Raw genomic sequence first — 19,108 nt, 5'->3', positions numbered from 1 at the left:
GCTTCGATTAAATGCATTTAGATGGTAATTAGCTACAGAAGATAACACTGTACGAACATGGACCTGCTTTAACGTAAGACTACAAACTGCAAGATACACCTGCTAGTATCAGTTTTTATCAAGTCAAGACATCTTCAGAAGCCTCTAAAACCTTAAGAATGCTTTACTTTGTCTAGTTCGGTTCATCAACATCTACATCCATCTTAGGTTGATCACAGGGACAAGGGGTGCAAGTACAAAACTGAAGAGCTATACCAGATGTCTACGTGGCATCCCTTTTTCTGTAAAAACAATTAAGTCTATTACAACAATGCATGCAAATGCATTTTAGATGTCTAGATTTTGCTTTTCAACTATCTAGAAACTTAGCAGTTTTCTCATCAATAGAAATGATAGCATGCATAACCCTATTAGGTCTGTATTCATCTTTACACTTGGAAGAATGAATACAGATGAGAATGTTCTTTCTGTCTAAACAAAGAAAGCAAGAACTCACCTGCAGGACAGCTGGTGAAACAGGGAGAGGCTGCACAATTTATTTTGGAATGCTGCAAATTGAAATAGATCTGGATTTCTCCATACATTAATGCTAGCACTGAAGTGCTGGATTCAAACTGCAACAACCACAGCTGAGTTCGTGTCAGTTCTCAGAAAACAGACTGCAAGAATCCTATTCAGCGTCAGCTATTGGTGGTTACTATTTCAACTAGTCATACATACTGTGAAAAGACAACAAAGCAGACCTGTATGCAATTTTTTTTTTAAACTGAAGATTTATTGGAAAGAAATTTGATCCCATATCTTCTCAGTAATATAGGACATTTAACATTTTATATAGACTGTATTCAAGTAGAAAAGATTACATTAAAAATTTCTAATATTGCACTTGGGACAAGTCATGGCTAAGCTACTACATTAGCATTCCGGAACAAAATCATATACAGTCTTCAGAATCTCAGTGAGATGCCTTGTGTTATTAAGATTTCTTTACTTTTTTTTTTTTTGGTATTGTACGATTCAATTTAAGCTCACTGCTAAGAATAATTATTGTAATTGAAAGTTAAAGGCAAGCAATATGCTGTATGCAAGCAGTATGTTTTATACTACCAGGAATGATTTTGGCAATTTCTTCATTCACATTATTTCACACTTCAGCCAAAATACTGAAGTGATTCATTTAACTGTTGTACAAGATCCTAGCATACACATGAACAACTTTAATGCACAAGGGGAATGAAATACACAACTTTTACACGATTTCTGCCAAATTACCACATAGGCAGGAACCTTTTGTGGCTCACTGAAACAGACAAGTAGATTAGCCACTATCTGCACATATTGAAGCATGTAGTCTTCACATGCCTGAGACGAGTACCATAACTGGTACCTTTTCACATTATAGAAGTCTCTGGCCAATGAAGTCCCAACATAGATAGTCACTACAACAAAGCCGGAATGGGGGAGAAATCCAAAAGAGAATCCCAAGAAGTCAGGGATAGGAATTTTGGTAGAAGTGTAAAGGATGAATTAACTACTGAATCAGGATAAGGGATCTGAGAAATGAGTTACTAAAAAAAAAAATCCCCTTTACTTACTTTCGTAAACGCATGCAGAAGGTATGGGATAGTCAAGAATCAGCAAGTGGCAGTCTGTGCCAGCTGCTGGGGAAAGCAGGACAGGGCTAACTAGTAACTAAAGCTGTTCTGATCTGACATTTAAAAGATTGTTAAGATCTGTTACATGAGTATTGATTAAGGTTTGAATCTTATAGAAGCATCAAGGTTTTAGCAACTGAAGTTTGGACTTGGAATGAGACAAAAACCATGAACTCCACAATTTGATTGCCGTTAAGTATTTAAAGGATGGAAAATTGCAGTTCAGGAGCAGCTTCTCTCACCTTCTATCTTGTTTATATTCCCAAAATAGGTTCACTGACCAACAGTTAGAGATAACCTTTCCTTCCTCTACCTTTAAACCAAGTTTCACTACATTAAAAAAAAAAATGTTTAATGACAAAGGTCTATTCTATTAGTAGCAGCAGTTTCAATTTCTATGTAAAAATAGTGTCACCAACTCCTACTAATGATGAGAAACTACAGAAACATCAAGTCATCCTTAATAATGAAGAAGGTGCTATTTTGATTAGAAGTCTCAGACTTGTACATATGCTTCCAACGGTAAGGTAAGTCCTCATAAGCAAAAAAATGTCAAAAATGACTAAAATCAATATTGTGTAATTTTTAACCAGCTTATAGGCTTTTGCACTCAATTTCCTATATTGAAAAATTTTGTAGCCATACGTCTTAGAAAAACCCACCCAACTGCCATTTGGGCAGATTCTCAGTTGGAAACGAGTTGTAGCCGTTGTCTTTTCATTAAGACAACTAAAACAGTGGCCAAACCCAACAACTTGGGCAGCAATACAGTATTTCAGAAATACTCAGTCCCAAAAATATGCTCTATAAAAATGTTTTAAACCAAATTCTGCTCTTGGATCATGGCAATTATAATGAATTTGGATGGTGCTTGCCTTTAAAATGATTTTAGTTGATAGCCTCTAGCCTCAGATAGTAACTAACTACAACATCAAGAAATTATGCCATCAACCAAACAACAGCAGTCTATAGGCAACACCACAAAAAATGAGGTCTCTCAGACCTGTGATCACAACCGTCTTTTAATTAGCTGTTTTGTGGCCATATAGGCAAGTGATATATTAAACTAAAATACTCAAATTTGCTCAACAGATTATTGCACACTACCCTGCCACATATAACTTTCAGCTGCCACCGTCCACCAGGACCTCCACGCTTGGCAGAGCATCTCCAAGGTGAATGGGGAACAAGCCTGACTGAGGTGCCAGGCAGGAGGCCAGAGGAGACGGATGTGGAACGGTGCAGCTGGTTGAATGGGCGACTGCACCTGCATCCCCAGAACTGAATACGATTGGAAACTAGCAATATGGATAAAGAAGGATCTGGAGACTGGGAGGGACTAAGAAGTAGTATATGGCTTTTTACTGCTCTTTTTCTTTACACTCGACATTCAGTTGCAAGTACAGAAGTACAACCCCAAGCTTTCTACAAAATCAGTGTTAATGTTTCTGTGTTTCAGCAGGAGAATTCAGGTACTAACCATCAATTTGGCAAGTAACAGTGTTGTCACATAAATAGTACCTGAATTTTGATCTCTTTAAGAGCAACAGAATGAGTGCAAGAAACTTCATCTCTATTGTGAATTCAGAAACAGTGGCAAGCAAACCATTTACGCAAATGAACCTTCATTACTTTCCCCAGTGCCTAGCGCTTGCTACAAAGCCAGTGCTATCGGCTTCAGAGGGCCTTGATTTCAGTCTTACTCCCTATCAGGTGCCAGAAAAAATACGTAAAATCCATACCAGTCAGTAGTGGCTATGATTTATCAGACAAATATCTGTCTTCTTACTCCACAACGTTCTATTTGTAAAATGTCCTCTTATAAAATCTTCCATTACTAAGTTAACTACTACAGCATAGTGGAATTACCATCTGTAATACCAAGAATAGCAGATTGTCATTGAAAACAACACTCAGATCTGAGAGCGTAAAATGATTATAAATGCTACAAAATGTGACCACTAACAATTTTTTTTCCCAAATGAAAAACATACAAGGCTACAGTGAGATAGTTAAAAACATCTGACTTGTCAACCTGGAAAAGCATAATCCTAAAGAGCACGAACAGTGGTCTTTATTTCCATTTCAGGTGTAACAACCAGGAATATATTTTTAGTATTTGGAAAGGCAAAAGTTATCTCACCACTCACTTTAATAAAAATTACTACAAGCTATTAAAATTAAGAAAATTTAGACTTTCACAAACTTAGGCATTTATTTTTTTTGCCCCATAATTTAGAAAATAAAAAGCTTTCTGCATGGCTTCCATCACCATCATCTTCCCTCAGCTGCCTGTTGTTTTAGTGACTATGAACATGCATAGCATTATGTAACATCTCATTACTCTCAACAGTATGAAGAGACTAAGACTTGGAATTTAATCTAAATCTTGACTAAAATAATTTCCACAAGATATGTGCAACAAAATACATATCCAGCTTGTTCGGTAAGAAAGTCTCTTCACAAGGGCTTTGTCTTTTACCTTTAGAATTTTTTCCTGTTTGTTAAGATGCAAGAATAAGGGAATTCTAACATCTACAGTTATGTAAGTACACTAAAGCGCCACACACATCACTAGTAAATAATCAGACTGCATACGAGATATATTTGTAAAAGTAATAAAACCCTTTGATGCTTCATATTTATGCTGGCAAATACCTCTCCTGATATAAAAGGCACTTTGAAAACCCAATATGGTTTGGTTCATTAAGTTTGCAAAGTACAAACAATTGTACAAACATACAATTATATTGAAGCATGTCAGCCATTGTGACATTACGTACAAAACAAGTTTCCAATTTTTGATAACACTGGTTTTATGGGAATGAGCAGTGGTTTCAGCAGCTTTTCTGAAGACATTGCAGGGTTTCCAGTACCACCATTTTAGTTTCATATTGGAACAAACGTAGTAAGTAAAAAACCATCAAAAACTTACAAGTTTAGGGGCCACAAAAAGACAAGACCCAAAATCCATAACATTCATTCAGTATTTACTCCTTAGAAATAACTCCATCCATAGCCCAAAGACAGAAATCTATTCAGTCAATTCCAGACCAGTTGTGGAGGCAGGCTCTGTCTTGATAAGTGTGTTGTTTTATACCATTACAGTACAGAAAACTTTGGTCCAACAGCAGTTTCAGAAACTCACTACATGGCTGCAACATCAATCTGTACATAAAGCTGTCTTACGCCTGCCTATGGAAAAGAGAAGGAGAGATTAAAAACCACAAAACTCTAACGCCAAGACAATTTGAATAATGGTCCCAAACAAGAGTCCGCACCAGTAAGCTGTCCTATAAAAAGCCTCAGTATCTTCATTTTCTATAATGCATTCAGCAAATCGTTTACTGAGATACCTGGCATTTTGAAACCTAAATACTTTTAGGGAGTACTGTATGAAACATGTGGTTCTTCATACAGTCAAGAAACGGACATACGTAGGCATATTAACACTAGTATTGCCAGATTACCTTTTCTGATTCATCCTAAATACCTGTCACATTTGATAATGCCCAAATTTTCTCTTGTACAAGTGTAACAGCCTGAAAAGTAAGCTGCTTGAAGAGTGAAGTGTAAGAGCATAGCATGGGATTTGTGGTTTGAAAAAGCTCTACACTAAGATTCTAGCAAGAAACAACAACGGCTACAATGAATTGACACACTAAAATAACTTTTGGTAGAGGTATGCAAATTGCACCAAAGTATTCATCTCCTCAAAAATTCTATTAAACTAGGCTTAGATGGATTTGCTTACTTTATCAGCATTCAATATAAAACAATGTAAAAAAATCATTTAGTCATTTATTTAACCTCCGTGTCAGGCCAGCATTGTGATGGCCACTGGTTATGCAAGGTGATCTTGAAACACCAGGCTGAACGCTGGGAAAGATTAGACTGTCTTCAACCATCCTCAACTTCCTTTCAGATGGCTGGTTTTGCCACTCATCTGGACAATTATATCAAGATTGATAAGGGTGAATATTACCAAGGAGAAAAATCTACTTTCTCGAACTGTTCCTCCATTTATTTCCATAGGTCAGGTAAGAACACTAGACCTTGTTCTCCCAATTCCCCTGCCAGACACATGGCTCTGAAACTGCAAAGCTACAAACAGTGGAAGAGTGAATGACTCACTTGGAAAATGCAATCCTTTAGAGACTTAAGATGTAAAATTAGTTTCAAATATACATACTAGAATGTTCTGCATTAACTTGATCACCTCAGAAAGCAACTGTTATTTCTATTAAGTGACATTAAAAAATTAATGCAGAGAGGTACAGCATTTCTACTTATGCTAGGCAGTATTTTGAAATTCTACACAGCTGGAGCAGAGCAGCTTTTCAACAGTTATATTGATACCAAAACCACAAACATTTAATTTTTCTTAATATGAATTACAATGTCACATCATGTGACAGGTAGTTTGTATTGGATGTGTGATTTTCACTTATGAGAGACATACCTGAGTAAAAATATTGTGAGTCTGGCTTAGAATCCACCTTCCATCAGCATCAGGAGCTACCAGTAATTTCAAAGTCCCTATGTAAACATCAGTACAGAGGGTCCAGAAGTGTGGATCATGTAAACTGTAAACTCCTTGCAACTGCTGCACCTAAAAATAAAAGCAAAAGCAACCTTTTTTTCTGAATTTTTAACAGAAAAAAAAATTGAAGGCAATATGACTTTTTACATCTAGTTCATCATCCAATTTGTGCTAATTCACTTAAATTCGTTATTACTATCTCTGTGATTATAAAGCGTTGAGAACAGATACTATGTATGGGCCAATTTTGTATCTTGCTAATTTACATTCTGCATATATTTTCTTGAAACCATTTCTGAAAACAGTGGTGTCCAAGAAAAAAATAAATTTAGTTGAATGCCCTCTCAAATTTAAACTGTGATTTTTGCAAATGTGGGAATTTTCCCATTAAAAATTATAGAGATTCTAACTATTAATGGAAATGTATTAATATGCACAATTCTAACAAAAATCCTTCAAATGATGTATTGTATTAACTTTGTAAAGGTGCTGTACATGTTCACATCATGACACAGTAAAAGATAAGTTAGACAGGAGTACACCAGGAAAAGCCAAATCCAAAGTAACACCTGCATACACACACACTTTCAATGTTCTTTCTTTAGTAAAGTGATGCGCAGTAACTAGATTTTGAGAGAGACAAACTACTCTGAACTAAACAAAAAACCATCATGCACTATCGGCACAAATGACTGAGAGGAAAAGCTTCAGGTTCCATTTTTTCTAAAACAACTTATCAAGTTTTAAAATACAGAGTCGAGGCTATATACAATTTAGGATTTCAGAAAGATAAAAATAAACTGGTATCTCCATTTGTCCAATCTAAGGAACCTTTCACAGGCATTACTGGAAAAAAAAAATCACAATATCCTCATATACACTTGAGGTTCATTCAGTTAGTGGTTTGATCATATGCAAAACGGCCGAAGTGTAAGAGCTCACCCTCTGATAGCACTGAGGCAGGGCATTTTCCAGAGAAGGAGGAGTTCGCTGCATCAAAATTCCAATGGATTCTTTTAAAAGTGGAACAATACTATAAAGAAAAAAGGAAGTTAGCTATTTTCTGCAACTTTCAAAAGTTGCAGAACAAAGCAAAATGACATTCCTTAATGCTCTTGAATTTTTCTTTAGTTGTTTCACCAGAAACTGAGAAAGCTGTCATAAAAACCTGCTACAGAAAGTAAAAGAACAGACAAAATTGTAACGGTGAGGTTAAAGGCAAGATTACTTCTTCCCAGATTTCCCAGAGACAATTAGCAAATAATCACAAAATAGTGTTAATTTAACGGGGGGTAAGGATAATTTGGGATGAAAAGCATCTTAAACTTATATGACAAAGTAGCTGATATCTAGAGCTTAAAACCAAAACCTATTTCAATTGCAATCACTTACAACCAACCATAAAAATATGCAACTGAAACTGTTTTTGCTTTGTGTCTGGTTTGAGGCATATTTTTCTTATGAACTAAGATAATAATGGGGAGTTCATAAAACAAAATTAGTATGCACCAGTCCAGCTATAACAAAGTTATTTTGTCAGAAAGACAGCTTAGCATATTCCTGAAGTGAACTAAGCGTAGGATCTCATCCAACCTCAAGGATTTAACATTTGGAAGCAGTTAAAGGCTCCCTCCTTACTGCATGGTCTTGTTTAATCAGCAAACTAAAAAGACACTTAATACCTCTTTTTAAAAAAGAAAGAACAGAAAACAACAAACCACCAGGATACCAGTAAGCTGATACCCTAAAGCTACCACTACAAATTTACACTCTTATTATGCATTCGGTATGTTGATTTTTGTTTAGTAGTAGAGTATCACGCCTGGTTTGGTAGGGCATCCTAAAATTTTCAAGATGATGACAAACATCTATAGCCCAATACCAAAATTTACATAGGAATCTAATTTCAAGAGCATAACAGTCACCTAACACTCTACAGCAAAAGCAATGACAAATTTAAGAAGCTATAAGCTAAATTTCAGTGTTCAACACTCATCACAACTGAAATACACAGAGCGATGGGATGAAAAGCAACCAGAAAGAAACTGAGAGATTAACTGGGCGGGCTGTTAAAGGAAACTGGAAAAGCCTCATTTAAAATCTCATGAAGCAATGAAGAACTCACTGTATAGACCAGCTGTATATTCACAAGCAGTGAATGCTATGACCTCACCATTCCTTTCCATTTTTAAATATATGGTTCCACCTGTATATGGAAGTAGTGCCAGCGTACACAGCTTCAACTGCTCAGCCCACCCCTTGGCCGACCCTTAGCCAGGGTGGGAAGGAGTTAGAGGTTGCACAGCTCTTGTGTAATGAGCCACTGGGAAAATGAGCACCCTAAAAGTAAGTGTCCTTGTAAACAGACCTAAGTCCAGCCAAATTCACTGCCTGATATTTGCCATGTCGCCTCACACAGCTGTGCTGCTACTGAGGAATCATTTCAGAAATAGGAAGAAGCAGTTAGAGGCAAGCAGAAGATACTTAAACTGAACCTATCACCAAGTCAAACATTGACAACTATTGCATTGCTAAACATGTCTAAAGGAAGCTTAAGTGGAGTGTCACATTTTATGGACAGTGCATTACAGAAATATAGAGGAAAAAGGGTCTCTCATCAATGGACCCATCTCACTAAATAACATCCGTATCATAAGCATCATCAAAGGGAGCTGGAGCTGTCAATTCATTGCTGAATTGTTTCAGTTTAACTCACTAGTTAAAAATGCAGGTTTGCTTCTAAATAAAGAGCTTGAAAGACCAACACATTTAAAAAAGTTCCGAATACAATCTGAACATAAGATTTTTTGAACACTGACTATTCCCATAAATTCAACAATGCCCCTCTAACATTTTCATCCAAAGGCTTCAAACACATATGCTGCATATTTTTTTCCATAGGACAGACTAAAAGAATGGAGAATGTAGGAAGATGCCTTTTTTATTGCAATAGGGGGAAAAAGCATCCATAAAGTCTGACCCAAACATGTTAGATTTGTATAAATTTACATTATTTAATAAAATTATTTAATTATTAAATAAAATTGATGCATATTATCTGATGGAGTGGAAAAGAATAGGCAAGCAGAAGATCTGGAGAGACAGCCTGCAGGAACTTAGAACTAGCAGGTTGGGGATGTTAACTTAACCCATTCCAAAAAAAGAATTTGGTGAGTGAAACTAGTGATTCACTCTGGACACACATGGAAAAGAGGAAGTTAAAACCCCATTAGAGAGTTCAGTTTTGCTGAAGATGTATTTAAACTTAAGATCTGCTTCATTCTGAAAGCCTTTTACCCTAACAGAACGATCTTCTGAGGTTGCGTCTATGCAATCAGGAGGATGTGCAGAAGCACCAAGTAATTTGTCTTCTTGCCAGGCAACAGGAAGCAGTTTTAAGCAGTACATTGGAATCAGTAGTTCAAACTCAACTATTATACAAAAAGGTGAATGGTGAAAGACACTCCACTGTACAGGTGGTACAGTTTAGAAGACTGTCTTCCTGCTGACAAGATTTCACCTATTCATGCTTCTGCATTGGCTCCACATTGACGCCTTAAGAGAGAAAATTCCTGTACAAGTTTTTGGCAATAATGCTGCATAAATTACACTTTTATCCAGACTTACGGAGAAACCCAAAAGCAGAGCGTTTAATTAAATGTCAACATCTTAAAAATCCAAAGAATACAGGCAAGTCAGGGAGTTGCTTGAGACAGTATGTAAAAGCTGAAACATACATAAGGTCATATCTTCTTCTTTAACTAGGAAGCTACTTCAGCTTCAAATTTATCTTTTGCCAAGCTGAAAAGGCCAGAAGACAACAGCAATGATGTGATAGCTCTCACAAATGCTGTTAAAGCACGTAAGCCCACACACAGATCTGTGTCCAAAGGGACACTTTCTCTCGCAAAGCAGTCTCTCATTGTAAACCAAACTAACATGACAAGCTGTGGAATCCAGTTTTCTGATGCTTTTGACATTCCATTGTTTCATGCATGCTACTGAAGTAGAAAGCCTTTGATTAAAAACTGAAGTCCACACAATATGTTCTTTTCTCAAACACTAACTAAACCCAGTATCACCTAAGCACCAGGAGGCACTAAGAATATTAGTTCCCTCTCATCTTTCCACTAGGAAAGAGGATCGTACCAAGCATGCTGAAAATGTGGTCAGAGATTTTGACTAAGCTTCCCCCCACGCCTATATTTTTTGATTAGTCATTAGTGAAAATACATGTAGCTGTTCCTCCAGCAGCTTTTGCACGAGTTCTGCCCCCCGCTTTTTTTCTAATTACAAAAGAGCTATCGAGGAAAATAACGTACAATCCTCACCAAGTAGAGCTTTTTCTTGCATAAGCAGTCTGTAAGCTTTGCTACTAAAGCAGATGAAACTTTACATTTGTCCCTAATTACCAAGCTTTGAATCTAAAATATCCCACTATTATATAACGCAATGCAACTTGAAAGAGACTAACCCAAAGCAAGACTCGGGATATAAATACATCCTCGACAAAAGCCATAATAGTGAAAGTGACTTGTGTGCAAAATGAGTTAACAGCAAGAAAGCACATCACACTTTCACGTACACTGTTACAGAGGAAGTGAGAGAGGTGTTGAAGCAGATAAAACTCCTTGACATCTGATAAATCCACCCTGCCACTATTACACACTGCTTGATTAACAACAACAAAGTGTGAAAGCATCAGAATCTTGATCGGCTTACATCCCATTCAGACAACACTTACAGCCATTCCAGTCCCATCCTGTTTATGCCACTGCGTTTGTAAGCGTACCAGCAAGACTGTGGCATTGGCATAAACTTAAACAGCAAGACTGAAAACAACTCGGGGGTAAAGTACCCTTCACAGTTATTGTAGTCAGATCACAAACAGGAAATTCATTTAGAGCTGTCAGCACTCTGAAAAAGAAAGGATTCTTGTGAAAGATTTTTTGTGGGAGGTAAACAAACACTGCTAGGACCCAAGACCAGCTATGGTTATTCAAATACTGTAGCTGCAAAATCTACAGCTGGATTTCAAAATCATTTATTTTCAGCCACCACCCACATCTGCAGTGCCAAGACTGTCAGCCTATTTCGGAACTAACTTTCATAAACCTTTTTTTAATTTGGCAATAGCAATTTTAACCAGTGTGCAGGCTTTGCTCAAGACAAGGATCACAAGTTTAGTATTTACTTCTCCAATCTGAAGTGGTCTGTTCTCCTAAAGCCAAGGCTGGCAGGTACTATTACCCTATAAATGAAGGCAGCATGTGCCATTTAGCAATGATGGCTCAAAACAACTCTAACAAGGAGCATGCTCATTTGGGGCAGTTTTGCAATTGAACATTCCTTCTGTACCTTTTTTTAAAAGTGAGGATAATCAGCTTAAAACTGCACACAAAACAAAAGCATTTACTAATAATTTTCATATTGTTATGCCCCAAATATTACAGGTATATGCCCCAAACAATCCAAGCTTGTCCTCTCCCAAAGCTCTTTCCTATTGTATCACGCTCAAACAACTCTAGACTTTATGTGAAAATGATGTAACCACAGAAAGAACTTCACTAAGTGACTGAAGTACATTGCCTCATTTCTTTGACCAGTACCACATGTAGTCTACATGCTCTACCCAATCTAGAATCATACTTAGTCTACGGTACTTTTCTAGAAAGATGTGGCTCCAATCTTGGTTTTGGACAAACTACTTGCTTCGTACTAGAGTTGTGGCTTTTGTCTGATGAATAATTTCACGTAGTTGATCAAAATACAAAAATTGTTTCAACATGAATAACATTTAGAAATCTTAGGCAAGAAAAAGAGCATTTAGTTTTAAATATCAAGAGTGTTTTAGAGACTTGAGAAATTGTTCGTCTTTAATATTAAGTTATAGAGAAAACAGTCACTAAAAATCTTGAGTGACAACCTGAATAACTATGAAATAGTCAAGCTTTTTTTTAAATAAAAAAGTCTTTAAACAAAATACCAGTTAAACAGACTTATAAAACAAACATTTCCTACTTATGATTAATAACTAAATGGACACTTCCACAAGATAGTACACAAAGTAATACAAGAAAAGTGATTAATCGGATATTAGCAGTAGTATCTAGGAACACTTAAAGGTGTATTATACCTTCCCCTCCCAGCTTCATAGAACTTGCCATTGATTTATGATGCAAAGATTTTTTAAACACTACAGGATATAGCCCTCCTATTGAGGGGTACCACAGGACTCTGCTTGTCAAGACTCGATAGACAGCTAAAATAGAGAAAAAACAAACTTTCTACAGTAAGTAAAATCATAATGAAATTTGAAAGGGAAAATTATCTGACTTTATGCCTTTGCCTCTCCACATCAGAATAGTAGAATGCAGACTGTTCTTCTGCCTGCAAAAAATTTGATTTTTACTGGAACACAGAAGGCCATAGTCCAGTAAAGCGAAGTGCTGATCTCATGTCTGTTATAGTCTTGAAAGAGCTACCAAAGTTCCTCTTCAGCTAAACTTTAGAGAATTGTATTTGTCGGTGAAAACAACCTCAGGACCATCTCACACCAGATTTTTACTCTGCAGCCAGAACGTTCCACACTAACTCACAAGGAGTTAGGCAGAGAGTTATGTCACCTGAGAGCAGCCTCACTGAAGGATCGCAGGAGCAACACAAAGCAACAGTAGTTAACAATTTGCACTAATTAGAGATGTTGTCTACAGGAAGGCTCAACCATTTGAATTAAAAGCACTGCTTGACTTCTCTGAAGAGCTGTCAATCAACTTTTCGTGCATCTGCACAAGACAAAACAGGTTACAAATTAGAGGCTATCCAGCTTTATATTGCAGAGAGAAGTTCGTTAGTCATCCCATAGATACTTCTGTGACTTTGTTTTGTTTTGGCAAGCTTTGCCATCATTCAGAAAACAGAACGGTAATGCTAACTCACAGAGATGTGCCCAACATTAAAGAAAGCAACCGATCAACATACATTGAACAAATTTCATCTGTATACAAGCTGTCTTAGATTAAGATCAACATTTGCTCTCTGCACTTGCATGCATTTGCCTTGACATTTTACTGGCTTCTTAGGCACCGCAGTTTCATGGAAGGAAATAAGGACTTGTGTTCTGCTTTTATTCCCAATTTGAATACACAGGTATCACAGAAAATAGTTAAAAAAAAAAAACAAACAAACACACAAACAAGCAGCCCCCAAGGTCACAATGAGGTCTCCCTGGAAGCAATTTCAGGAAACAAAGTCCTTTTTTTTGGTAAAATTTGAGACGAGATACATCTGATGATGGAAAAGCACCTGTACTTTAGGCAAGTCAATCCTAAATGCTTGGCATTTGAGAACAAACAACAGAAGGCCAGCACAAGTGCTCAAAGATAGAATTTTGTCTCCTTTCTAATACCACAGACTTCAGTTGGACAGTAAAATTAGTCGCAGTTAACTTTCAGGTTACTGATACCCATCAAAGATTAGTCAAGGGAGATATAATTAGCATAACAACCACAAAACAGAAAAAATCCTGTCAACACACACCAAAAAAGGCACTTTTGGAAAGAAGTCTCCCTCCCATATAACAAGCTTACAGCCAAGAACAAAAGCATTTCCATACAAGTTTTGACATTCCAACTGCTTTCTTTTAAAGCTTCAGATTACTAAAAGGCATAGAAGAGGATCCAAGCTCAAGATTCTGCTTGCTCTAGGAGTTGGACTCGAGGATCCTTATGGGTCTCTTCCACCTCGGGATATTCTATGATTCTATGATTCTTTTGGTTAACGTTAACAGCAGTAAGGAGAGCATTGCCTAGCCTAGTGCATCAGTCAGTAAGTAATAAATGTAACGTAGAACCAGAGGTCTACATAGCTGATTAAAATGGAAACGGACAGTTTCATATATGTGGATTCATGCAAGACAGCTTTGGAAGATCAACAATTAAATCTAACTAGTAGTGTATTTTAGCCAACCAGCTAACATACTCTTGTAAGAAGACGCAGTACCCTGGGCCTTTTATGCAACCCTACTTGAAATCAGCAAAACTTTATAGTCCCAGCTAGGGGAAAATCCCCAGACAGCATCAGGACTTTTGAACAATTACTTTATCTGACTAGCTTTTGTATCCCTGACTCAAAACTACACTGGTTTTACTACTACAGCCACAAAGAAAAGAATCCAATTTCTTAAACACCCATGTATAGGTCCACTTATTGGTACACACATGTACTCCCATTCCACTCCATCTTATGGAAGTCGGTTTAACTACAAAGAGAGAGATTTTATAGATGAGTGAGCTATTTTTTTCCAAAAAAAAAAAAAAAAACCCATAAATATTCTTTTTACTCTGGGCCCCTACTGTTACAACCAAAGATCTCCTTATGATAAAATTTGAAAAACCGTTTGAGTTATTTGTAAAAGAACACATTACATACATGGCATAGTGAAGAATATGGTAGAACAAACAATGGTGTTATGACCAGGAGCATAAATGAAAATTATTAAAATTAAACACCACAAACGGGGGCTCAGACTATCAAAATATTGATTTGAAACTGTCAGTCATCTTGATCATCTTCTTTAAGTGTGTTTCAAATTCATTAGTAATTAAGTCTGTTGGGCTGCTTAAAAAACAAAACCTGCAATTAGTCTTTGCTCCACTGCTGTGCCAGGATGTGTCAGTCAAAGAAACACAGACTTACTTCTGCTGACTACGATGCAAACGACTGCACTCAGACTTAGTAAAGTAATCCTAGAGATCATTTACAGTGTTTTGGGCCAACAAAATAATGATACAGACCACATTAAACATTAGGTCTGATATGGGGTCAAAGGACACATCAAGTAGTGGAATTCTCCAGCCGTTTCAGCGTAGAACACAGACCTCCACAGGGCCATCCTAACTATGCTAGAAGACCTATGAATAGCTTTATTTTACAAACTTCTATTATGGAAGCTACAGTCTTCTTCCAAACTCTGTATGAACAGAACAAAAAAACAATCATTCACATGGTATCTTCTGATCAACGCTCCACACGTGCTTTACTGTACACAAAGGCAGACCCTTCAAATACTAAAGGTATGGAAATCAGTGTTCTACTTAACTGTTAACTCATCAATAGCTTCTTTCCCTGTGGCAACCTACACACTTTCTTTCCAATTTTTGGAGATTTCAGTCACGGAATTGGTTTGCTAATAATTTGTCCTTTACAAAATTACAGGATGTTTAAGTAAACCTCTTGAGTTTATATTCAAGTGGTAATTTAATAGTGATTGCTACTACATGGATTTTTGTGTGCATTTAGTACCTGAAGCATGTTGGCCTGCTCTGATAAATAGGGAGATTCACATCAATAATTCTGCAAATGCTGCCATGCATATAGTATAAACATGCCATATATGGTGTAAATGTAAGTATGCAGATAATCAGGTGACATTCACCACAGCTGAAGAGACAAAGGTGTTCAGTTATTAGGTTCTAACTCAAGTTGTAGCACTCTGCCCTATGCCACCATTGAAACTGTTGCCAGAAATGCCTCAATAACAGCATCACTGAACAAAATGTTTGCTAGTCCAATCAAATCCAAATAGATTCACATTTACAATGATCTTGGTAAGCAACAACAGGGAAAGCACAAAACTACTTGAAGCATTTCCACTAAATCTTAAAAGGAATAAGGATGTATCAGAATATAAATGCACAGGAAAAGACAACTCTCTCGAGGGAAAAAAAAAAAAGTAGTCTTGATTCATCAGGGACAAGGGCATGTCCTGTGCCAGCAGGCTCAACTCAGCTGCACTGAAGCCATTCTGCTCCATTTACTGGAGTACATCGGTTTACATAACAGTATACTAAATACAGAGAGGGAGAGTTCTATGGTTTGAACCTGAAAGACATTTTTGTAGTATTACGCCAACAGGGCTAAAATATGCAGACTTAAAAGCAAAAGCAGTAGCTGAAGAAAAGGAAAAACAAGGTAACATTTCAAAATACACCAGGACAGCTGCACAGAACAGAGGTAACATATCAATCTTGGAATAAAAGCAAGCATTGTAGAAAATTAGCATAACAGATAAACCTGATCTTCAGAGCTGTAATTTGTTTGACTGTAACTAGCATTGAAAATACAAGCAAATAACAGTGATATCAATACTTACCTTACGCCTATAAGTAATGCTATCAGCATTGAACAAATAGGATCTGCTATCATTAGACCATAGTTCTGCATCAATATAGCAGATATTATTACACCAATACTCCCAAGCGTGTCTGCAACAATGTGTAGAAATACCCCTGTAAGAGATTAATTCGTATCAATACAACTTGGTACTCTCACAGCTAATGGAAATATTCCAAATACTCTGAAGAAGAGTTGCAAGAACTAGATAGCATGATTTGTACTTGTTGAATTCTTAATTTTTTGTCAAATACACAGAAAGCTTTCACAGAGTTTCAACATATCCTTAAAATATAAAGCACTTGAAGAAATTGTATTATTTTCTGCACTTAGCATAAAAGGGTGTTTCATGGCATGGCTATCAACTTAAGCAGTGATCAACAGATAAAGCTAAATTTCTTCATTCAATACCCACCTGTATTATTCTAAAGAAACTCATGTTCCCCTTACACTTACAATGGTAAGTACTGTATAAGATGATAATGTTAACAACGTATCTGTAAAGCTTTGAAAGATGCTTCATTGGCAATATCTTGGAGAAATTATTTGGCAAAGAGATTTAAGAGAAATAATTCTGATAATTATATACTGCAGACATGAATAACTTCACTCTTATTTTGAGGCACATCGAGTTGAAAAATGAGTAATTGAGCACTTTGCAGCTGGCCAAAACTTAGTCTTTGGAGCTCTCTGCTGGTGATAACAAGAACAGTCACTCAGAAACAGCTTTCTGAACACAAATGTTGAGACTCCAATAATACTTCCCCCCCCTGCCCCAAAATAACCCTCAACTATAAATCAGCATTCTAGCGATTTTCCTGCGTTTTCATTTGTATTGGGTTTAGCTGGCTTGGATTTAAACCTCTTCACAGCAGGCCATATGGCACCAGGTATTAGGTTTGTTAGGAACTCACCAGTATTTTTGCTACCACTGAACAATGCTTGCACAAGCAGCCTCAGGGCCTTCTCTGTTACTCCCTCTGTCCCCAAAGCATGTAGGCTGGGGACAGACATGAGGCTGGGAGGGGACACAGCAGGGACAACTGTCCCAAACTACCAGAGGGATATTCCATTTATTATAATTATTATTATTTAGTATTTATGTTTATTCCGTAACATCATGCTCAGTAATAAAACTGAGTCTTTCCAAAGTAGCTGTTGCTCAGAATCTGGCTGGGAGGTAGTGACGGATTGCCTTTGCACCCACTCCCCCCCGTTCACTTTTTAAACTGCCTGTATCTCATCCTAAACTTAGTTCCTGTTTATACTCTTCTGACTCTTTCTCCTGTCCCACTGCAGGATGGGGACAAGTGAGCAACAGGTGGTTGTTTATTTGGTGGCCAGGGCCAACCCAGCACAATACTGAAAAGTTAAATATACATACCTATATATAATTGATTTTTTTTTTTCCAACTGTGATTCAGTTAAAACGTGCCTTCCATTTGGAAGTCAGTCTTTTCATATCTGTTGTTGAAGTACTGAATATACATAAACATAATGATGGAAGATATAAACATTGGAAGAGGTTGAAAATGTTCCCTTGCAAGGACTACAAACAAGCCAGAAAAATCACCCAATAGAAGAACACAGTATGTACATCTGGCTATGCCAGATAATTACTTCTTACATTGTACAATTCTTTCACTCTAACTTTTGAATACTTAAAAAAAAAAATTAAAGCTCAGAACTGACATCATCAGTAGTTTATATGCACTAATGCTCAGTAGATTGTGGACTCCAATTCCCCTTCAAGTGATTATAGCTTGAATGACCATCTTGTTTAAACCAAGTATAATAGCTTGATGAAATGACGTTTTAATTGCTGAAGGGTTACTGAGCTTATTTATCCATCTGCATTTTTCAAATACAGCCTATCTTAGTAATAGCACTTTTTCCACTTTTCAAGGCATACATTTCAATTCAGCATCTTAGGTTTCTGCTTTTAACAACTCTTTCCTAGTTTTTTCTTCTTTGATTTTTTAGCATCATAACAGAAGTTGAATCCCAGCTTTTGGGATCTCCATCTTAAACTGTGTTGACAAAGCATTGTGTCAATACTTTCAGTGAATGTCTCAATGCCCAGTCATGCACACGATACAGCGCTGGTCTGTTCACATGTGAAATAGGACTTCACAGAATAGCTCCTCTAAGAAAGAGGTAGCATTTACCCAGAGGCACCCTCTGAAATAGATGCGCAATGAATACTCACAGGCAGACCACAATAAACTAATAAACCACTATATTTATTCTCATACCTTGTAAGATCTGCTTGCTGGACCCAGTCATCCCTTCAAGAGAATGGTCATCTGTGAAGACAATATTAATATTGGCATATTAACCCACGCAAAGACTCCCTCCAGTTGTATATTCAGTTATGGTCTTCCTTTCTGAAATTTCTTGCACAGAAAAGCTGCTCACTATGACTAGATTTTGCTCTAGCTATGTAATAATTAAGTCTTAAAACATGTTTTTAAAGAAAACACCACTTCACACAATGATCTTTTATATATATAATATATATACACATATCACAAATATATAAATAAAAGGACCAACATATGTTTATTTAACAAAAAAGTGAGAAACAAAATCTTTCTAATACTTAGCAAAAGAAGCCATCTCAAGAACACAAGCCATACATAGTAGCAAAAAGAGTACAATCAATAAATTTGCTAACAAGGAATATTTCCATCAAGAAAGCATTTAAATGTTATGTACCAAAAGACGGATAAGACAT

At 36.8% G+C, this 19,108-nt stretch overlaps 1 protein-coding gene across 2 annotated transcripts in view; it reads right to left on the bottom strand.

The window, feature by feature from the left end:
- Positions 1-753: 753 nt before the first annotated feature.
- Positions 754-19,108, bottom strand: part of SLC30A7 (solute carrier family 30 member 7) — a 30,134-nt gene continuing 11,779 nt past the window's right edge. For both annotated transcript variants that reach the window (XM_083847569.1, XM_083847568.1), the window contains exons 7-11: positions 18,627-18,677; positions 16,352-16,487; positions 7,141-7,231; positions 6,118-6,267; positions 754-4,850 (exon numbers count right to left, since the gene is read on the bottom strand). In XM_083847569.1, the coding sequence (XP_083703695.1) occupies positions 4,803-4,850; positions 6,118-6,267; positions 7,141-7,231; positions 16,352-16,487; positions 18,627-18,677 (476 nt within the window). In that variant the 3' untranslated portion in view covers positions 754-4,802. The remainder of the gene's footprint in view (positions 4,851-6,117; positions 6,268-7,140; positions 7,232-16,351; positions 16,488-18,626; positions 18,678-19,108) is intronic.

The sequence above is a fragment of the Anser anser genome (genome assembly GCF_964211835.1).
Source record: "Anser anser genome assembly, chromosome: 8".
In the NCBI taxonomy this organism is placed as follows: Eukaryota; Metazoa; Chordata; class Aves; order Anseriformes; family Anatidae; genus Anser; species Anser anser.
This window is presented reverse-complemented; position numbering and strand designations above follow the sequence as displayed.